The 23,869-nt window shown below is 45.2% G+C and overlaps 1 protein-coding gene across 3 annotated transcripts in view; it reads right to left on the reverse strand.

Annotated features, from left to right (window-relative positions):
* IDH1 (isocitrate dehydrogenase (NADP(+)) 1) overlaps positions 1–23,869 on the reverse strand; it is a 270,398-nt gene that overhangs the window by 199,192 nt on the left and 47,337 nt on the right. For 2 of the 3 annotated variants that reach the window (XM_068244941.1, XM_068244942.1), the window contains exon 2: positions 5,639–5,761. The exons of the other annotated variant lie outside the window; for it this stretch is intronic. In XM_068244941.1, coding sequence (XP_068101042.1) covers positions 5,639–5,760 — 122 coding nt within the window. In that variant the 5' untranslated portion in view covers position 5,761. The remainder of the gene's footprint in view (positions 1–5,638; positions 5,762–23,869) is intronic. 3 annotated transcript variants of the gene reach the window in all.

A 23,869-nucleotide genomic window follows, 5' to 3' on the forward strand; every position in this document is an offset into this window, starting at 1 on the left:
TAAGGTTCGCACCACACTTCTAGATTTTCCCAGCAGATTTCTTCCTGTGTAGGCTGCTGCCTGATTACTGAGGGAATGGCCTATCATCTGTGACTTGCTTGTGCATGGATGCAATGCTATAGTATCAACCAGGCTGCACAGAAATGTGGACAGAGGAGCATACTATAAGTACTGTACCTGCATTAACTGGTGAGACCAACGCTTCCTATGTAAGCTCTTGCTTAATTATTGCATGCAAATCCCTGCAATACTGAGCATTGTGCATTTTGATCTAGCTTAGACACTGTCCAGGGTTGCCAAATCAATTTCTTATTTTTCCTGGACAAAAATGTTTAAACCTTGGGGTATCCAGATTTTTTGACCAAACAAGGGGTGGAGTCAGTAGCAGGCTTTTTAGGAAACTTCTTGTGAATTTCGAGAGGAGAGAAACATAGCTGAAGCTATGTGGGCACATTTCACCAGTAAATACACTATGTGGCCTTCCCTGCTTCACTCTCCCTGACCCGGTCACACTGTTATGCTAGGTAGCTTTTGTAAATTCAACCCGTGCCCTACCTGGAGAAACACGGGGCTTGATTCACAAAGCGGTGGTAACTGTTAGCACGCTTGTGAAAAGCCTAAAGTGACTTTGTGCGCGCTAGCTAGCAGTCCCGAGCAAAGCACAGCACGGTGTGTTTCGAAACGTCGTATCGCGGCGCGCCGAAAACGGCGCACCCGATGCGACTATAAGGACGCATTAAAGTGAACCGAGCATCATTTTTAACACCCAGGGCAGCTCTATAGCAAATTAAAAATGCATTCTAAAAATGTGGTTTATAAAAAAAAAAAAACCTTTCATTTTACCTCTTTTTTTACATCTAAGGGTTAAAATAGCCACTTTGTCCGTCCATAAAGGACCTGCGGACACTGAGCAGGAGACGGTGGTAAACAGATAAGAAATCACCACAAACAAACCCCCATTGTACTTCAACCAGAAAACATCAGTTACAGTTGAAGAATTTCACACCAAGCCTGGATAATGCCAATGGTAAAACAGCAGTGGATTGAGCTTCTGAACAATGGCAGCCCTTGCAGCTATTTGAAGCCAGGAGCTGCTTAGATCCCTTTAAGTGCAACCTTATCGTCGCGATATGCGACGTTGAGGGCGCACTTGATGCGCCCTTATAGTCGCATCGGGTGCACCGTTTGACACACCGCAATGCACAGTTTCGCGCACCGCGCTGTGCATGCACAAAGTTTTGCACGCGGGACTTTGCACGTGAGCTGATTCACTTTTCTTGGTGCTAACTACTTAGCACGCCCCAAGCCTTTGGGTGTGCTAACTGGGTTAGCACCGAATAGTGAATCAGGCTCACTGTCTTGTTCCCAGTCCTCCTGCAACCCCCACGCTAAAGGCCCATACACACGGCATACATTTGTCTGTAGCTGTGAGGCAGTGACAAACAGGCAAGAGACAACAGCATATTTATGGCAGCGACAATTCGCGATCGCAACAGTTGTACGCATGTGACAAGAGAAAGAGTGAAGACACAAAGGAAGCTGTCTGCCACAGACCTCATATAGTAGTAGTACTATGGTAGTGACTCTGCTGTCTGTAGAAGACTTTCGTACACACGATAGGACACCAACAGACTAAGCGACGGTTGGCGAGACAAAAGTCACAAGAGATTCACCAGTTGAATAGCTCAAACATGGCTGTGTCTGCAGACAGTCTACTGACAGTCTTTGTCTCTTGCCGTGTTTACAAGGACAAACAGAAAGGCGCTCAAATCTTTGGCTCTTAACAGTGAGGCACTTTATTTGGCCTGAGGACGAGGGCAGGGACCCACGAAACGCATTGCCAGTGTTATTAAAGTTCAATTTATATGAATTTGTCTCCATTGAGGTAAGTAACATCAAACCTTATTTCATTGTTTTTAATTCATTTTATCATTCTCTGGGCGCCTATTTATCCTATAGTGCAGCAGTTGAATCACTTAAACAAAGCAGTGTCTGCAGAGTCTGCTGAAAGTCTTTGTCTCTTGCCGTGTCCACACAAACAAACAATCGCACAAACAGTCGCTCAACACCTGTCTGTACAGACATTTGTACGCCGTGTGTATGGATCCCTGCTGATCACATGCGTGTATGGATCCCAGCTGATCATATGCTGCCACATTTTATACTGCTGCTTCTGTCTGTCTCTTGTGCCTCGCATTCTCTGATCCATATCTAATCAGTGTCTCCACAGATCCACTACTTGGTTGGATAGGACAACACAGGAGATTTTCAGGAGGGATGATAAGCCAGTGTCTTGTGGGGGAGCATGCACAGCAGTGTGTGCGCATATGGGGAAATGGTGGTAAATAGTGTATAGCTAAGCTAGTGTGACACGTGTAGCACACAGGGCATGTGCTATATATTAGTAGATATGCCTCTTGTCTTCATAATACAGTTGTGCTATGTACTATGCACAATTTGCCAAAATATTTCTAAACAATTCCAATGTATTGCAACAGAACCTAGTGAAAAAGCTGCTTGGCAGCTCTGTAATAAAGGTTACATGTATTTTATCTTCTCAGTTCTTGTAAAACATAATATGAACACTGACTTTATAGCTTACATGAGCATGTTTCCTCTGCAAATGCAAGGCTTTATCTGAGGTATTCTTGTATTCACTGGCATATACTAGTGTAAACTAATCCTCCTCCCCCTTCCCTCAGCCCTACCTGGAAAAACGCTGCCCTGTTCCCATCCATGATCACTACATCCGCTGCCTCATGGGTGACAGGAGTGTGGATTAATGCAGCAGCTGGAAGAAAAAGTACTTATCTGCTGATAGGCTCCAGCTGTGAGCAGCAAAGGCAGAAGGAGGATTGCACTGCAGTACAGGTGAGCTGTCTCCTCTATTTGCTGGCTGGGAACTGGATGCCAGGGCTCTGTGGACGGGATAACTCAGTGGTCTCTGTCACTGAGATTGGCTGGAGAGACTCGCCGACCGAAAAGAGAAGGCTACTAAATTAGAGGAGGGAGGAGGCAGCCCGATGCTTCTTGCTGTGGCTTCCCGGGACTTGCTGCATAGTCATGGTGTGCGCTACGCGTGTACACAAAAGAAGCTAGCAAAATAAACTTTTTTAGATGTACACGTGAGACGGGCAGTACGGACATGTGAAAATTGAGGTGATTAAGGCCCGGTTCACATTTGCGTTTTTTTCCGGACCAAATCGTATACTGTACAAACGGAACGGACAATATTGGATCCAATGATAACCTATGGGTCCGTACACATTCGTCGTCCCACCGGATCAGTTTCCGTCCGGATTTTACGTTCCGGCGGCCGGTACGGAAAAATGCTGCAGACCCCATTTTTCCTGAACGTTGTGCCCTGCGGAACTGATCCGGAAGATTTTGCAGCTCAATAGGAACTAATGGAAAACGGAAGTTGACGACACACTGCCTATAAAAACGGACCTTTCTAGCCCTCTTCCTGTATGCTTCCTATGGTACAGCGGCCATCTTTGTTTGCTGACACGTGCCCAGCAGGGTTTGACTGGGATTCCTCCCAGTTCCTGCTCGATTATTTGGAGAAGATGGCAGAGATCAGACCATACAGCATAGAGGACCTGCTTGTACAAGTAAATATCAGGAACAATGCTATTCCAAGCCAGAAGCTGTATAAATACACTGGATCCATGGTCCACACAGCAGTCTCTGTCTCCAATGACGACGTCCACACAGCAGACTCTCTCCAATAATAACCACAGTGCATTTCCACACCTTCCAGACCCCAGGTATATATCGCTTTAAAAAACCGAAACTTATCTAAAAACGTATGCAAAACGTATGACAAACCGGATACAAACGGAACAGAAACTGAACGGAACCGGAAGGGAGACGGACCGGAACGCACTTCAACGGATCCGTTTCGACTGACAGTTTCGGGCTGCAAACGCAAGTGTGAACCGGGCCTAAGACGGACTGCACCTATCTGGACGGACGGTTGACAACACTGACACTGTCTGTCAATTGCTGAAGCATTGTAAAGAAAAAATGATTCCCAATTATTGACTGAATTAAGAAACCAGTACTATGGTATATTTTATGTGCCAGAGTATGACAATTGCCGATATATAGCAGTAAACTTGTGATATAGTAAACCACTATGCCCAATCTCTTGGCGTTTACGTTAAAGGGATTCTTCTGCAAAAATAAAAGTCATTTGAAATGTCCTACGATCAGATCGTCACAAAATGCCCATAAAAGTTCTAGTAGTGACATCACATGATATGTTTAGCTTGGACTCCTGACAGGTGTTACATTACCACACTGTCACAGTCTCCTTTACTAAATATAATTTTACCTTCTTAAAAGAGAAGGTATTTTACAAAACCACACCAATCTAACATGCATACAGCTGATTTGGATTTTCAGTGTATGGCATGGATTGATATAGCTGTATGAGAGTATGGGATAGGACTTGGACCAGCACTGCTGAGTACCCAGTCCCAGACAGCTCATACTGAAGCACTATAACCACTAGGAGATTTTAAAGGGCAAAAAGACAGAAAAGCCCCCACCTTTTTACTCGCTACTGAATGAACATGTGCAATCCGCTCATTTATATGCTTAAAGGGAACCTAAACTGAGAAGCATGTGGATTTTTCCTTTTAAAATAATACCAGTTGCCTGACTCTCCTGACGATCCTGTGTCTCTAATACTTTCAGCCACAGCCCCTCAACAGGCATACAGATCAGGTGCTCTGACTGAAGTCAGACTGGATTAACTGCATGCTTGTTTCAGGTGTATGATTCAGCCACTGCTGCAGCTAAAGAGATCAGCAGGACAAGGAACTGGTATTGTTAAAAAGGAAACATCCATATCCCTCTCAGTTTAGGTTCCCTTTAAAGGAAACATCCAAGCTGATAAAAAAAAAATCCAATTACCTGGGGCTTCCTCCAGCCCGTGGCAGCCGTCCTGTGCCGTCACCGCAGCTCCCGGCCAGGGGAGAAGACCGGGAGCCTCCGGAGCTGCGGCAAGGGCAAAGGACGACTGCCACGGGCTGGAGGAAGCCCCAGGTAAGTGGATTTTTTTTTTTATCAGCTTGGACACTCACTTTAACTGTGCTAGAGGTGGGCGTGGTTATGCACGCTCGCAGGAGACCAAGAGCCACCGTCACTGGCTTCCTGTTGTGTGCTGCAGCCCCTCTGTATGTGTGCTGCAGCCCCTATGTATTTATTTATATATTTATTATATTATGGAGACTGGGGATCTCCAGTGCTGCGTGCATGCTTTGCATAAAATTGCATATAATTTGGTTTGTGCTGCTCATACCTTGGTATTTATGTTAGTATATATGGTGCGGTTTAATGGCATGGCCAGAATGCAAGAACATACATTTCTCAAAAATTAAACGTAATCTGGCATTTGTCTTTCCATATAGCCATACTGTCAAGGCCTTTTTTGTTACCATATTGAGTGTTAAGTCTACCAAAAAAAAATTGCATCATCTGTAAAGAAAACAAGATTGTTGTATTCCATCTACTTGCTCATGAATAAATAACTTGACAAAACTCCACCCAGTACTGACCTCTGCACATTTGTATCTATGGCTGTCCTTAACCATTAGCTAATGTAGAGTCCCATAACCACTTAATTTACCTGTGCAGATCCAAATTTACATAGGGGAAAATGAGCTGCACTTTAATCAGGTCCCAAATAACTCTGGTCATCTCATCTCCTTGCATCTCCACCACGGAGCCACCTTGGATTTTCTTGGACATGCTTGAAAAAATGAAATATTTATAAATACGGTATGATAAATATTACACAACATTTCAATATAGTACTCAACATTTTAATGAGCTGTGTGTACTTACAATTCAGTGGAGGTTTGGGGGAAGGGGGGGGGGGGTTATTAGGACTCTAATCACCAAAGCATCACACCTGCATTATTTATTTATGTTTGCCCTATTTTATTACACTGACCGGACATTTCAAGTATCTGCAGTATAAGCTATTAGTAGCAGTTCCGAACAGTGAAACCAACTGGAACAGGCACTGGCGTAACAATAGGGCCTGCAGCCCCTGCCCCCGCCAGCCCCCAGCCTGGAGCCCACTCAGGGCTGTTTTAGGGGGCTGGAAGGGGTCGCAGCATGAGGGGAAAGCCATGCTGCACTTCGGCGGGGAGAGCCCCCCCCCCCCTCACCTTGGGCTCTCCCCTCCAGCGTCAATACGTTTGTTTGTGCAGCGGCAGATACATACCTTCCGTGCGCTCCAGCGTGGACGTTCCTCTCTCTAGCATCTGACGCGACTTCCTGTATAAACAGGAAGTCGCGTCAGAAACTAGAGGGAGACATGTCCACGCTGGAGCGCACGGAAGGTATGCATCTGCCGCTGCTGCACACACAAACGTATTGATGCTGGAGGGGAGTGCAGAGCCCGAGGTAAGGGGGGGGGGGGGAGGAGGACCATCCCCCCTCCCCGCCGAAGTGCAGCATGGCTTTCCCCTCATGCTGCGACCCCTCCAGCCCCTTAAGAAACTGTCCCGAGCGGACCCCGGGGGGGGGGGTCTGCTCAGAATTTCTGAAGGGGGACCCAGTGGGACCTAGTTACGCCCCTGGGAACAGGTATCATATGAGTTGCTATCGGATACACTTAAAGGGAACTAAGCACCCTTTCTTTCAAAGGAATTTCTCCTGGCATAGAAGCTGCCATGTTCCCCCCTCCCCTTCTTACAGTCCTTATTTATAGAAGTCAAAGAGGCTATATTGACACATTCACTCTAGATAATTTCTTTGAAGAAACTGTCCTAATTACCCACCCCCTCTGTTGAGGAAAAGGTATTGTTTACTTCTTAGTAATGACTACAATAAAACAATTCACCTCCTGAAATCTCTGGGCCTGGGGACATACAGGCAGGTCTGCTGAAGTAGGCTATTAAAACTACTTTGATTGTAAAATAAAAAGGTAAATGGAAGTGTATTGATTTTAATGAGACATATAGTTGGCATGCATTTTTCATGTGTTATTGAGATCCCCTGGGTGCTAAAAATGGTGCTCGGTTCACTTTAACCCACTCTAGAGGTCTGTTGATGTGTTGAAACTGTCTGTGGAGAGTAAGCATACCACATAGCTGACATATGGCAATATATCCTCTGTCCGTAAACAAATCATGCAGGCCAGAAATGTCTAACATTGCAGTCAACACTTCTGGATATTGTGAAAAAAATTATAAAGAGACCTACAGTGATGTGAAAAACTATTTGCCCCATTCCTGATTTCTTATTCTTTTGCATGTTTGTCACACTAAAATGTTTCTGCTCATCAAAAACCGTTAACTATTAGTCAAAGATAACATAATTGAACACAAAATGCAGTTTTAAATGATGGTTTTTATTATTTAGTGAGAAAAAAAAACTCCACATCTACATGGCCCTGTGTGAAAAAGTGATTGCCCCCCCTTGTTATAAAAATAACTGAACTGTGGTTTATCACACCTGAGTTCAATTTATGTAGTCACCCCCAGGCCTGATTACTGCCACACCTGTTTCAATCAAGAAATCACTTAAATAGGAGCTGACACAGAGAAGTAGACCAAAAGCACCTCAAAAAGCTAGACATCATGCCAAGATCCAAAGCCATACCAAACTTTTTTAGTTGGCGGAGAAAGAAAAGTCTGTTGGGCTTTCCTCTGTGTGGAGGCTGTTATAATTTAAGTATTATAAGCAGGCCTCAGTTATTTGGACTGAGTTTTAGGTAAAAGGCTTGTTCGCAGAGTAGAGTTTAAGTAGAGTTTCTCGTGATGCAAGCAGAAGCATCTCAGTGTCTGCTTGAAGCAGATGATGCAAGCAGATACTGAGAAGATGTTCCTAGTCCAAGGTCTTAGGCCTACACTGCCCCAGACAAATGGACTACAGGAACAAACATAGGCCATATTTACAAAACATAACATTCCTGCAACTAGGACAAGGGGCTCATAGAATATTAATCAAGTAGGTGGGTATTATGACACCACGAGGGGTCTGAGCCAATGGTACGTTTTGGGGGGACGGCTCAGATGAGGTCACATTTAACTCTTTCTGGTTCGTATAAAACCAACAGCCGGTTTACAGAGAGGCACTCTTTTCTGTCCCTGTCACCGCTGGTCTTAATCTTTACATATATTTATTTATGTCTCGTTAGTTTATCTTGTATTCTCTATCTTGTATGCTGTATATACTTAGTTTAAACGTAACTTAGTATAGAAAGAAGATAACTGACTTACATTCATGAGGAATATTAGTCAAGAGCTTGTAACGCAAATGGACTTCAAGAACACTTGCTTTGCTAAGATGTAACGAACTGTACTGTATATTTGTTGACTGAATAAACTTCTAACTCTGAAGACGCCTGATGCTGTTGCTGTGATGAGAGTCGTGTTTGCAGCTCTTACTAATGAGTTGCTGGTGCCGGAGCAAAAGGTGATTTCTTACAGAGGCAGTGTTGGCCTTCCACTTCAGGTCATTGGAGATGGTTGTGCCCAGAAGGAGGATGCTGGAGACTCTTTCCACCATCTTGCCATCGATGCAGATTAGGGGCGGGGTGGAGGCGCATCTCCTGAAATCAATCATCTCCACAGTTTTCGCTGTGTTGAGGACCAATCGGTTCTCTCTGCACCAGTGACAGACATCTTCAACCTGGTGGCGGTACTCCCTCATCATTATTGGTGATGAGACTGACAATGGTCGTGTCATCAGCGAATTTGATTACTTTTACAGAGTCTGACGTGGATTTGCAGTGGTTCGTATACAGAGAGAATAGAAGCGGCAACAGGACGCAGCCTTGTGGGGCTGCTGTGTTGGTGATCCTAGATTGTGAAGAGATAGTGCCCAGCCTAACAACCTGGGACCTGTTGGTGAGGAAGTCCGTGATCCACAGGCGTAGGGTGGGATGGACTCCTATTGCGGCAAGATTGTCTTGAAGTATTTTGGGGCTGATGGTATTGAATGCTGAGCTGAAGTCCAGTAGGAGGATCCTGGCGTAGGAGTCTGGTCTGTCCAGGTGATTGAGGTCAAGGGTTCCCTGCTTTTTGGGGACAGGGATAATGGTGGACCTCTTGAAGCACGCGGGTACTTTGCCTCCCTGGAGGGACCTCGTGAAGATGGAAAAGAGGGTGGGAGCAAGCTGACCAGCGCAAGTTTTCAGGCAGGCTGGTGACAATCCATCCGGACCAGAGGCTTTCCTAGCATTTAGCCTTAGCAAGTGTTTCAGTACATCCGCCTCCCTCACTGACGGTGGGGGCGGGTTCGGGCCCAGGGCGTCAATGTCAGAGGATTGTGCAGGCAGCTGTGGGAGTCCTGCAGGTGTTGGCTGGTTCTCGAATCTGCAGTAGAAGTGCTGAGACTCGGCCAGCTCAGTGCTGGGTGTAGCATGCTGAGGGGGAGGCTTGTAGTTGGTGGCAGCCTTAAGCCCTTTCCACACAGCACGTGAGTCGATTGAGGAGAGGTTCTGTTCCAGCTTTTCCGCGTAGCACTTCTTTGCGGACCTCAGTTCCCTGTTTAGGTTGTTTTTTGCTTAGGCCCTGTTCAGACTATGTGCGTTCCTAGCCGTTTTTTACAGAGTGCATACAGAAAGATTTTACGCATAGAAACGGCTACTAATGCTTTCTAATGGCCTCGTTCACATGTATGCGTATGAGACGCATACATTTCTCATCCGCATTGCTGCACGCAGTTCTGTGAGTCACGCACAGAAACAGACGCAATGAAAGTCTATGGATGCGTATCAAAAACGCGTACTATTGCGTTTTAGCGTACGTTTCCCTCTGCGGTTCCCATGATTTTTTTTTTCCCCGGGTCACGTGTGTGTGCAAAACGCAATAGAAAACGACATGCGTTTTTCAACTTGCGTTTCTTTGAATTTATACGTGTTCTACAAACGCTGACAGTCTGAACAGGGCCTTAGTGTGCCTCTATCCACTACTGTCCGTTTTATCAGCATGTCAGGGTTACAGATTGATACATGTTGCTGAAAAGCAGACAGAAACGCACAGATGGAAACAAGGCCTACAGCCTGATGCTGCGTTGGATTTGCATTGCCTACTTTATGCACTACCCGTGCACCCCATGATAGCATGCACCCGGGAGTTGGGAATAGAGCGGTCATAGGTCTTCACCCCTCACTGATCAGACAGTATGACCATGGAGCAGGGGAGGTGAGTAATGGCTGCCACCTATATGGTGGACACCTGTGCCTAGCTATGTATAGTGGGGATACCTCAGCCTGGCTATCTAATTGGCAGCCCCTAAATGTAGAAAATGCTGTGGGGTTGTGATGTCAGGACTAAGGGCTGGAACCCACAGGAGCGCTTTTGGCAGCGTTTTGGCAGCACTGCGATACGCTAGCAGTTTGCCAAAACGCTGGGCTAATGTTATTGGATGGGGCAACTTCCACAGGAGCGTTGGCGTTTCTCAGAAACGCAAACGCAGGACATGCAGCATTTTGGGAGCGTTAGCGCTTCAATGTAAAGTATTGAACCGCTAGCGGAAACGCTCAGCAAAACCTAAACTGAGCGGTTTTGCTAGCGTTTTGCGGTTCAGCACACTGTAACAAAATGAAAAATAATTCACAGGACCAATTCGGATAAAAACGCAAAACGCTAGGCACCCGCTGGGGAAAAAAATACAATGTTGCAAAACACGACCAAAAACGCGCATGAATCCGCTTGCAAACCGCTCAGACAAAACGCTAGCTGTTGCGTTTTGCGTTTGCGGTTTTCAGTGGGTTCCAGGCCTAAAGAGGTTTTTTTTTTTTTTAAATTTTCTAAAGCACTTAGTGACTGTCAGTTGCTCAGTCCTGAGAGTCCCCTATGGGGATGGGGAGCTGTGTGTTTGAAGTTGTATTTGAGAACACGCAGAGCCCCTGAATTCACAATGTTAACCTCCCCACCAAAAAATAAGTACCTCCACGCCTGTGGTGCCAGACTACTGAGTTTCTTCTAGAAAACGTAAACGTACTGATGATGTCTCACCGGAGAAGGAGCAGGCTATGGCATGGGTTATGCAGCTGTTGCACCGAGAGGAGGACCAGTTTGACACTTTTAGAAAAGGCGCAGCAGCTCAGCTACGTGGAATGGACCCGGAACACGCTATGATAACCCAGCTGAAATGGCAAGAAAGTGTCTTGCTGGGACCCCGGAAAATGTTTACCCACAATTTTCACACAATTTCACTGTCACAGACCGCAGGGCCGGTCTGCGGATGGAGTAAATCGATCAGCGTCAGAAATCCTCACACGGTCATTTATTCATCACGAAGGGTAACCCGCGTTCGCAATTTGATGAACTGACTCGCGAAGGGAGTGTTCGGATGCCAACGGATTCACCTCACACATACAATTCAAAGATCTGCCACCAAGCGAGTTACACAGCCCGCTACTGTAATTATACCAGGACTTCGAGAACGCTCTATTAACCCTTAGCAGTATGCAGGAACCTGGGTCAGATCGTTATATCTGGGCCGGGTTCTCGCATACGGGTTATAAATGTATACTTCTATTAAACACAGGGTAGCGATTTCAGGGGAATAGGTACGATTGTGTATGTTCAGCAACAGGTCATAACAGCTAAACGATTTTTAAACGTTTAATAAAAATGCATTACATACAGTTATATAAACCAATTAACATATATACACAGAGCTTAAAGAGACTCCGTAACAAAAATTGCATCCTGTTTTTTATCATCCTACAAGTTCCAAAAGCTATTCTAATGTGTTCTGGCTTACTGCAGCACTTTGTACTATCACAGTCTCTGTAATAAATCAATGTATCTTTCCCTTGTCAGACTTGTCAGCCTGTGTCTGGAAGGCTGCCAAGTTCTTCAGTGTTGTGGTTCTGCTATGCACTCCCCCCTCAGGGGGGAAAGAAACACACAAATGATCTCTTGAGATTCAAAAGGAAGGCTGTATACAACCTGCTTGTGTATGGATGTATTTTCCATGTGTGGACATACTGTACATCAACCTACTTCCTGTTTTGGTGGCCATTTTGTTTGTTTATAAACAAACTTTTTAAAATTGTTTTTAACCACTTTTAATGCGGCGGGGAGCGGCGAAATTGTGACAGAGGGGAATAGGAGATGTTCCCTAACGCACTAGTATGTTTACTTTTGTGCGATTTTAACAATACAGATTCTCTTTAAAAATAAAAAGGAATAAAATCAGAAAATTCTTACTTAGTTAGCTGAGCAGTCCATTTGAAGAATGAAGAAAAATAGTCCAGTTTAAAGGTAGGCATTCAGGTTAAGAGTCTTTTGAACACACAGCATGCTGCGGTTCTCCGTGGAACGCATGTCTGGACTTTCCTGGTCGATGAAATTTGGAGAACTGGGCAGGTTTGGTCCCGCCCCACTTTTATAGGACCTGAGTCTTGGGGCTGTCACTACCTGGAAAGTTGGTGTGTTTAAGGCGGGTTTACCTCCTAATCAGCAGGTTGCCGCCCCCCAGACTCAGAGCAAGAAATGTACCGATTATTAATAACCTGTGTAACTCCGCCCCAGATTGGCGGATCACAAATCCGAGAATATATTTATAAGCGGCTTGCGACCCTGTATCAAACGAGGCTATACATGCCTATTCTATTGCATTCGCTCTACACAGGCCGGATAAGGTGGTTTCTCTATTGATTCCTGATAGCTAGAAAATTATAATTCAGGTGAATGACAGAACTGTTTCCTAGGTATCAGAGAATGTAATTTTTGTCTTGCTGTGCCAAACCTATTTTGAATTATTAATAAATTAATGTTCCCTTTGTTTGTGTCTATGAGCTTGGAGGGAACTTTTGGCCTCAGCCAGTTTGAGCTGGCTTGGGGGAAAGCTGAAGCAGGAAATGGTCACCATTTGTTCCCAGCTTGTAACACCTATTTCACCAGCTACGTGTGAAATTCTTTCCTGACCTGACACAGGATGTGGGGGTGAGGGGCTGTTGCTCTCAGTAAGAAGAGAGTGGAAAAGACATCTATTGTACATTTACACATGACTGACAGGAATTGTGCACGACCATACGAAAATCATTGGCGATTGCGTACGACTTTCCGTAATGTTCGCCACATTCACAATTTCAATTATTCAGGTGGTAAGGGGGTTAGATTTGCAGAAATGAGTGTTTATTTTCTTCTCTTATCTGGCTGTCCAGAAAGGCATTAGCAGTATATCTTAATCAAGGTGCCCCCCCCCCCTCCCAGCATAGAGCAGCCAGAGGATGTTACAGGAGGCAGCCAGAGCCAGATATGTAACATCATAAACAGTCAGTCAGGAGTGGTGTATATACAGTGGTTTGCAAAAGTATTCGGCCCCCTTGAAGTTTTCCACATTTTGTTATATTACTGCCACAAACATGAATCAATTAAATTGGAATTCCACGTGAAAGACCAATACAAAGTGGTGTACATGTGAAAAGTGGAACGAAAATCATACAGGATTCCAAACATTTAAAAAAAAATAAACTGCAAAGTGGGGTGTGCGTAATTATTCAGCCCCCTAAATCAATACTTTGTAGAACCACGTTTTGCTGCAATTACAGCTGCCAGTCTTTAAGGGTATGTCTCTACCAGCTTTGCACATCTAGAGACTGAAATCCTTGCCCATTCTTTGCAATACAGCTCCAGCTTAGTCAGATTAGATGGACAGCATTTGTGAACAGCAGTTTTCAGATCTTGCCACAGATTCGCGATTGGATTTAGATCTGGACTTTGACTGGGCCAGTCTAACACATGGATAGGTTTTGTTTTAAACCATTCCATTGTTGCCCTGGCTTTATGTTTAGGGCCGTTGTCCTGCTGGAAGGTGAACCTCCACCCCAGTCTCAAGTCTTTTGCAGACTCCAAGAGGTTTTCTTCCAAGATTGCCCTGTATTTGGCTCCATCCATCTTCCCATCAACTCTGACCAGCTTCTCTGTCCCTGCTGAAGAGAAGCACCCCCAGTGCATGATGCTGCCACCACATTTGACAGTGGGGATGGTGTGTTCAGAGTGATGTGTAGTGTTAGTTTTCCGCCACACATAGCGTTTTGCATTTTGGCCAAAAAGTTCCATTTTGATCTCATCTGACCAGAGCACCTTTTTCCACATGTTTGCTGTGTCCCCCACATGGCTTGTGACAAACTGCAAACGTGACTTCTTATGTGTAACGTTCTGCTGGTGTGTGAGGGACACCAGCAGACAGACACTCCCAGAAGGGAAAACGCCGTTCAGTTATAGACATTGTCAGTGAAGGCAGAACTGATACTGCAATACAGAAACTGAGAATAGTCAGACAAATCGAGTCGGCAACAGATCAGATAGGTAAAGTACAAAATCGGCAGGCAAGATCAGGGTGAGTATTCAGGCAGAGGTCGGCAACAGATCAGATTGGCAGAGGTACAGAATCGTTAGGCAAAATCAGAGTAGAGAACAGGCAAGGAGTCAATAATAATAACACAATATCAATATAGCCTAGGCTTAGTGTGAAATCCCCGGGGTCCTACCGGATCAAAGCACACAACAAAACTGACTACGGTCTGAAGCCTTCACAGGATGTGTTAGCTAGAGCAGACAACGTGAGACTGACAGAATGAGGCTGAAAAGCCCGGGGTGAGAGAACAGGCACGCCCCCATCCTGTCCAGCAAATCAGCATTCGGAGGTGGAGTCCTGCATGTCAGCTCACCGACTGTCAGATGACACACTTCCTAAGCGCATAAGAGGTGCGACGCTGACAGCGTGTGCGTCCACCCTCCTTCACTCCCTGTGTCTCACGCGACTGAAGCCCAGCTGGAGAGCCGCTGACGTAATCTCTAGCAACGCCGGCCAGCCGACCCGGAAGTCGCAGACACACTGCTGGCCGTTGCAGCGGAAGTAAGCTCCGCAGACCTGGTATTATGCTTTTCTGTTAACAATGGCTTTCTTCTTGCCACTTTTCCATAAAGGCCAACTTTGTGCAGTGCACGACTAATAGTTGTTCTATGAACAAATTCCCCCACCTGAGCTGTAGATCTCTGCAGCTCGTCCAGAGTCACCATGGGACTCTTGACAGCATTTCTGATCAGCGCTCTCCTTGTTCGGCCTGTGAGTTTAGGTGGATGGCCTAGTCTTGGTAGGTTTACAGTTTTGCCATAATCCTTCCATTTCTGAATGATCGCTTGAACAGTGCTCCATGGGATGTTCAAGGCTTTGGAAATCTTTTTGTAGCCCAAGCCTGCTTTAAATTTCTCAATAACTTTATCCCTGACCTGTCTGGTGTGCTCTTTGGACTTCACGGTGTTGCTTCCAATATTCTCTTAGACAACCTCTGAGGCCGTCACAGAGCAGCTGTATTTGTACTTACATTAGATTACACACAGGTGCACTCTATTTAGTCATTAGCACTCATCAGGCAATGTCTATGGGCAACTGACTGCAAAAGGGGGCTGAATAATTATGCACACACCACTTTGCAGTTATTTATTTGTAATAAATGTTTGGAATCATGTATGATTTTCGTTCCACTTCTCACGTGTACACCACTTTGTATTGGTCTTTCATGCAAAATTCCAATAAAATTGACTCATGTTTGTCGCAGTAATATGACAAAATGTGGAAAACTTCAAGGGGACTGAATACTTTTGCAAACCACTGCAGCTCCCTGATTGCTAGTAATATTCCAGCCCATCTTGGTACCTGTTACCTCATCTGATTTGCTCAACTTTCCTCAGCCTCTGTGCATACTCTGAGGAGAACACAGTGAAGTATTTGTGAACTGTGTTAGGAATGAAGGATGATTTTAAAGCAGACAGTGAGAGCTGGGGTAATAAATGCAGTGCCCCTAGTATTAGTGGTAATGTAAACCCTAATAGAGTATTTAGAAAAAAAAACAATTTGTTTATCGATAGTAGTTCTTTAAGATAGTTTGATCCTTTTCATCCCCCCCCCCCCCCCCCCCCCAAAAAAAAAAGAAAAAAAAAAAAAGAAAAAGAAAATTGATCTCTTGAAAATTCTAGGCATAAATCTGCAATTGAGGTCCTGTATTCTGGCCTTGATTGTTAGAAAGGGAAGACTCTCTGCAGTTAACTCTGCAGCTCCCTGTAAATTTTATCTTGAATTGATAGAGCTGATGCAGATTCTAGTTTTGGTTCAGTTTTTTAAAAAATTGCTTTTATAAATTCTTTTGTTTCCGCATAATACTCTGAAGAATCTCCTCAAATTCAAAGGCCTCAAGACTTCCGATGTTCACCGTCTTTCATAGACAGAAAAGTCTGCCAGCTGCTCAGTAACACCCTGCTGATGTACAGTATATGTATAGATGTTTGTCCTATCTTTTTCATCCGCCTTAAGAGCCCATTCACACTAGAGCATTTATGAGTATAATAAAAGTGTCAAACACATTCTTGTCAAAAACAACATTTATTAATGACAAACAGTAATAGCTTGCATTTTTAATCAATGCAGTAATAATAATATGCAGAAAATAAAGGTAGAAATAAATGGAGGCAGAAAAACATATTATATACCTCAAAATACCTCCTTCGTGTGGTATACCTTGAAACAAGGTATTGCACAAAATGCCACATCGCAGTCCGGGCAATAGGTACGGTCTCCTTCCGGAATTTTTTGCAGTCAGGGCCTTTTTTGGCGCAGCAGACCGCACACCTTCTGGTCGTTTGTTGCTTGTGTGCAGTCGCTGGCAATATTCAACAAAGTGGCGTCCAGTCAGTCTCTCTGGATTGACAATGTAGGACGCTCTGTGCCCCACTCTACTGGACTCCGCTGGGGGGTGCATCAAATAAATGGCTTCACATAACTGCCATACAAAGTCATGGTGAACCACAAGGCTGTCACTGCGTTTTTTGAACAGCACAAAAGCGTTCCAGAGGCATTGTTCTAGGAGGTGCCTGAAAATTTTGATATAGTACTTTTTCTGTTTGCGGACAGCCGGGTAGAACGTCATGGCCGCATCAGTCCTGTCCACACCTCCCATGGTCTGGTTGTAATCCAGTATAGCTTGGGGCTTGTCCACCTCCCCGCTACCTCTGGTGGTGGGGTGTAGGGATGCTCAAATCCGAATTTGGAAAATACCCGGATAGTTCTATCCGGATATCTCCCAGTAAACCTGTGCGGTGGGTGGGGGTGGTCAAGCTTACCTGTCTGACGTCTTCTTCGGTCTGTCCCTGGCGCCTCCCATGATGCGGTCCACGCGCATCACGTGACTACAAACACTTCCTCCTTCAACCCGGAAGGAGGAAGTGTTTGTAGTCACGTGACCGCCACGTGGACCGCATCGTGGGAGGAGCCATGGACGGACTGAAGACGACATCAGACAGGTAAGCTTGACCACCCCCGCCCACCCCGCACAGGTTTATTAGGAGATATCCGGACAGAACTATCTGGGTAACTTCCGAATTCGGATTTGAGCATCCCTAGTGGTGTGCACAGTAGAAACATTGTGCACTGTACTGAGGACACAAACATCCCGCTTGTCCTTCCACCGGAGAGCCATCATTTTCCCCTTCTGCCAGGCAACAACCTCACCCTTCTTTAGCTTCCTGGCAGAAAAGCCCAGTGGCATTTGGCAACGGTTGGCCCTTACCGTGCAGTAGGCATCAGTCTTTTGCTAGATCAGGTGGTCGTACAGCTCAGGGGATGTGTAGAAGTTGTCTGTGTTGGCTGAGTGTCAGGACAAATAAAGAAGAAGGGATCACCGCTCAACTGCACTGTGTAGAGCAGTGCTGGACCTAAGGCAGCCAGGCCTGAGTACTGAAGCAAATATTCAAAGGATGTGGTCCGCAACAAAGTCTCTCCACAAAACACTAGCATGTATTTAGGACGTATCCTCACAGCAGATGAAAAGTACATAAGCTGACATGTTTCGGGCCATGTAGCCCTTAAGACTAGAACTGCAATAATGTATGAAGCAAAGGCAGGAAATCGTTCAAAGCACAGAAATCACAAGAGTTAGCCGATAAGAAGACTAGCAATTGGACACTGGAGCCTACATGCAATTAAGTTTTCACCTGAGTTATCTCCTAGGAGATATTTTTTGACTTCTTAAAAAAAAAAAAAAAAAAAACACTTTTCAGCACTTCAGAATTGAAAAAGTACTAAAAAGTAGGTGAAAAAGTACTATCAAAATTATTCTTAGTATTTTCTCACTTGCTGGTGGCTTCAAAGGCATTTTATTGGCAAGGTGTGAAAATATCACCTAGTAGAAAATGCAGGAGAAAAAGTTAATTGCATATGGGCCTGGGACTCTGAAAGAGGAAGAATCAGTAACAGATCTGCCTTTTTATACTGTGAAAAAAACACTCCTGATTCTACGAATTAACCAAAAGGTATACCCTATAAGAGAGTCATAAAACTTAAACTTTTATTAATAATACATAACAAGGATCAAATTTGCTCATCAAATGCTACGAAATGTGATAAAGTGGACTGGAGGTAAGGAGTAGTCGGTCAAGAGACCATCCTCCTAGTTCACACTTATATTCATTACAACCCTACACCAAAACTCGACAGGTTTCATTTCCTAAATTGGAAACTTTGTCAGGAGAAGGAGATACCCTAGTGATAGAGTGATAAAGTGCTCAAAATAATAAATACATTAAGGAATCACATATCTACATTAGATTAGCATAGTAACAGAGTAACGGCCACTATCAGCAGGCTGCTGATAGTGGCCGTTACTCTGTTACTATGCTAATCTAATGCTAATGGCGCATGGATTGCATCACAGGAAGGAGCTGTGGAATCGCCATCTTGCCTATGCGGCGATCAGTGCGCATGGAGCCCGGGATAGAGAAGGAGACAGCCGGGGAGAGCCGACAGATGCAGCGGGAGCAGCGGACGCGCTGCCGATCGCGCTGGTGAGTCCCTGCTACTACACGACGAGCTCAGCTCGTCATTACCGCTAATCGCATCGGCGGTATGGACGAGCTCAGCTCAGCTCGTCCATACCGCCAGGGTGGTTAACCTCCTTCATAGATAGAATAGTCTTCCAGCTGCTCAGTAGCATCCTGCGGACATGTATAGGCTTCCAGAGATACTTGAGAACACTTGGGGTCTTTGCAACTGCCTGAAAGGATTGGAATGTTGAGCACATCTCCCACTTCATGGAACCCATTAAGTTCTTAGAGTGACTCCGAGCTCATAAAAAAAATGAAAGTTGTACTCACCTGGGGCTTTCTCCAGCCCAGTGTTGGTCGGGTGGTCACACGCCACACGCCGGCCGCCTCGCGTCATCACGGCGGCCGACGTGAAAGTACTGCGCATGCGCGATTAAAGCGCGCATCGCCGTACTGCCACGCCGGCCGCCGTGATGACGCGAGGCGGCCGGCGTGTGACGTAATCCGCGTCATACGCGGAAGGAGCAGCCCGACACTCGGGCAAGTGTCGCCCAGGCTGCGGCCTGTCAGCCATTCCGGAGCGGGGAGAAGGAGAAGAGCCAGGACGCCGTCGTGGGACCTCCCGACCAGCACTGGGCTGGAGAACCACCGAGAGCAGAAATAGCCACTTATTTCCGCCTCACGGAGACCCGCACGAACAGGCGCCAGAATGACGCAGCTCCACTATCTTCTTCCCGATCGGAGACTCCAAAATCTCAGCGAGACCGGACCTCTCCCACCCGTAAGTCTACACAATCTGCACCTATACAATCTTTCCCTGAGAGTTCGGAGGGTGAAGACGAGGGCGAAGAGGAACTAGACATAAAGGCCCTGTTACGCTCCATACCATCAAAGCGGGACTTTAAGGCCTTCGCCACTCGTATTGAAAAGGCCTATAAAACGAGATATAAAGGAGGTCAGAGAGGATATACATGAAATCAGGGGCAGAGTAGATATACTAGAGAATACTCAAGCAGTACTTATGGATAAGATTGATGAGTTAGTTGATAAATCCAAAGCTCACGATCAGGCCTTGCAGGAACACATCTACAAAATGGATGACTTAGAGAACAGAGGCCGCAGGAATAATGTGTGTATCAGGGGACTGCCGGAGGCTACAAACCAAGAAGATCTAATGGTGTCAGTACAGGCAATTTTTATGCAATGTCAGGTTTTGGATAGGCACACCTTGCCGTGTTTCTGTAGTCGGGTGCTCAGCCTTGATGCAGAAGCGGCATCAGTCCAATACAAGCAATTCAAGGTCGGCTGGCACACCAGTTCAAAGTTCCAAGCAGTTTTATTGTATGCACAACATGACAATTGTTTCGGGGCCACGGAGGGTCCCCTTCATCAGATAAAGTGCAGACATACAAGTGATGCAAAGTACAAGCACATATATACCCGAGGTATACCCGGGTATATATGTGCTTGTACTTTGCATCACTTGTATGTCTGCACTTTATCTGATGAAGGGGACCCTCCGTGGCCACGAAACAATTGTCATGTTGTGCATACAATAAAACTGCTTGGAACTTTGAACTGGTGTGCCAGCCGACCTTGAATTGCTTGTACAGGCAATTTTTAGACTTATTAGAAAAAGGAGAGGATTTCCCAATTGTCCTTGACAGGGCTCACATGGCCTTTGGAAAAGTACGCTCTAACGTAGCACGTGATGTGATCTGTCGTTTGCACTCATATACGCTAAAGGAGGAAATCATGGCTGCCGCACGAGACAAGCAGTCAGTTGACTTCGATGGCGCCACTATGATGTTTTTCCCTGATCTTTCCAGATACACGCTGCAGTTCCGCAGAGCAGTCAAACCACTCTTAGAAGCTATTAAATCAGCAGGAGGACTCTATTCCTGGGGCTTCCCATTTCCTCTTTTAATAAAATTAGATGGAAAATCTTTTGTTTTTCAAGGCATTCATGACCTGGACAAGGTAAAGGAATTTCTTTCAAAAACTGACTTGAGTCTCCCAGACTGGCCCCTGATGGAATCTGTCACACCTCTACCACAACAAGAACATTGGCAAGTTGCGGGTTCCTCTAACAACCGACGTAGATCCCGATCGGCATCCGAAGATGGGTGAAATGTTTTTCTTTCTTTTTTCTCTTTTTTGAAAACTTTTTCCTCTTTTTACATTATCTAACGATCACGTGATTGTTCATTATGGAAAGCCTCTGACAAAACAGCTTTACTTTGCAGCACAATTAAGGATATGATACATTGCATACAACACAATGCTTTTTGTTCCATTTTACTTTTTCTTCTCTTCATCATCATATATGCTTTTTAAAGATGTAGCTTTCTCCTTCTTCCTTCCTGTTCTGAGGGAGGTGATGGAGGAGTAAGCATAATATGCAGAAGAATGAAAATTGATGTTATGCACTACAACTACTTATATTTTGCAAGTGGTTTGATTCCCTCCAAGAAGACTGCTGGGGAGTCACACAATGCCATGCATACTCCCCCTTTTGGTAGTAGTTGTATATATTGTTATGCAAAATGTTTATAGGTTCTTTTATAGAGGTTTATGCCTAATACATTTAATATTGTGATAGTTTAAACTTTAGATATGATGGTTCTGGGGGTTGGGTCATTTATAATGAATCACTAGCTCTTAGGCTGCATTTCCACTTGTGCGGTGCGAATCGCCGCTGTAAAAATTCGCATGCGGATGCGAATTTCGCATGCGGGTGTATGCGAATTTTCATACGAAGTCGCATGCGAATTCGCATGGATGACGATGTATGCGAATTTAACCATGGCAGTGCTGGTGTGCTTTTTCCATTGTTTCTATGCGAATTCGCATGAAAATTCGCATGAAAATTCGCATACCCAAACCGCATGCGAATTTCCTATTAAATGCATTGTATGCGATTCGCATAGCGGTATGCGGTATGCGAATTCTGATGGCTCTGCCATCCGGATTTTTTCTGCACAGAAAAACGCACAGGAATCCTGACAAGTGGAAACAGTCCCATTCACTTGTATTGCTATGCGAATTTGCATGCGAAAAACGCATGCGAATTCGCGATAGTGGAAATGAGCCCTTACCATGAGATATGCTCACCTGACCCTTTACATGGGCTTTTTAGTGGTGATTAGGTTTTTGATCTGTGGCGGGGGGAGGGGGGGGGGCGGAGGAGTGACGGTCAGGCCTTCTACGGTCCCCCTAAGATGGAGGGGCGGTCGAATAAGTCGATAGTAGACAGTGTTTGCTATTTGGCTTCTTTTAGCCCACTTTTTTGGGACTCCAGTAAGAGAGGGGGGAGGAGGGTTTTCTGGGCATCTGGACAGCTGTGTGGGGTGGGGGGAGGGATACTCTCTTTTTCGTTGGTTCAGGTACTTAACCCATTTTTTATTTTTCTTATATAGGACAATGACATTCAAGATATGTTCACTCAATGTAAATGGCTTTAATGAGCCATCTAAGCGATCTCATATTCTGTATCAATGCCATAAGGAGAAAGCAAAAATTATATTTTTACAAGAAACCCATTTTTTAAATGGTAAAGCCCCTGACTTAAGCCACAACAGATATTACCCTAAATGGATTTGTAGCAACGTTCCTGAAGAAAAAAAAAAGTCTAGAGGTACCGCTATTGCATTTCATAGAACAGCTGAGGTTGAAATTATAGACAGCAAATTAGACAAACAGGGTAGATTCACCTTTACTAAGATATCCTTAGGGGGTAATAAATTTACGCTTGCATGTATATACCTACCAAATTCTGACCAAGTTAACGCACTTTGCTCCATTTTAAATCAGCTTGATACCTATAGTGAAGGCAGGCTTATCATAGGCGGAGATTTAAATTTGACTTTAGACCCCACAATAGATACTTCTAAGGGGATTTTCCCATATCTCCATTAGAAAGATAAAGCCCCTCAGAAAACTCCTATTTGAGTTACAATTAGTAGATATTTGGCAAATCCTTAATCCAGGTGTCAAAGATTTTACCTTTTTTTCAAACCCACATCACAGTTATAGTCAAATAGATTTATTTTTGATATCTCACTCATTGTTATCTTGGGAAGAGAGTTCTAGAATAGGTAATTGTAACGATTGTGGAACTTTCTCCGTGATCAGCGCACAACGCGTGCGCTGATGCGGCGGAAATCCTCCACAAGCGTATATTTGCAGGCACCCAGCAAAAAGTGCTACGCACCCGTAGAGGGAAATTCCTGTCGGCAGATGGCGCTGGGGAGTGCAGAGTAACCAATTCTCTGTACCTCCACAAATGCCAAACAGGAATTGTACGAAGCGCAGAATGCAAGAGAAGCAATTGCAAATGAGAACGAGCAAAGGGACAGGTTGTGTGTGTGTGCGCCAATCTAGTCGCCACCCCGCGACCGCGCACAAACAGCAGATAGGAAACAGAAACGCGATCGCGAGAGGTGCGATCGCCAGAAGTGACACAAGGCTACAGCAAATAATACAATAAGAAGATGCGGAAAATAAACGCTAGCTAACCGCGAACACCGCACTCATTCGCAACAGTGCACGCGGTTATGCGCGGTCTCCACATGATAAGCACAATAGAGACAAGCACGCCTAACTAACCATCGACAGACAAACATGAAACAGAGGACGCGAACGCTTGCTTAACGGTTACCTCACCGAGCCTCCAGCAAGTGGTCGTAGCAGACAAGACAGACACACGAAAACAGGGACAAGCGAGAGATAGGATCCACAGCACTAGCGAAAAGTGGCTAGCGCGATCCAGGTACAGAGTAGCAGAACAGAAGGATCCACAGCACTAGCGAAAAGTGGCTAGCGCGATCCCAGGAGACAGAACAGAAGGATCCACAGCGCTAGCGAAAAGTGGCTAGCGCGATCCAGAGAGGCAGAACAGAAGAGATAGCTGGTAGCAACCGCTGCACCAGCTATGCTCCAAGAACAGAGATCAGAACGACTTCCTATCGACCACCGCTGGGACAGGACAATCGCAACAGACAAATAAAACAGATAAACAATCCTAACTGCACTAGGGAAATCTGCCTAGCACAGTTTCCAGG

The sequence above is a fragment of the Hyperolius riggenbachi genome, chromosome 7, assembly GCF_040937935.1.
Source record: "Hyperolius riggenbachi isolate aHypRig1 chromosome 7, aHypRig1.pri, whole genome shotgun sequence".
Taxonomy (NCBI): domain Eukaryota; kingdom Metazoa; phylum Chordata; class Amphibia; order Anura; family Hyperoliidae; genus Hyperolius; species Hyperolius riggenbachi.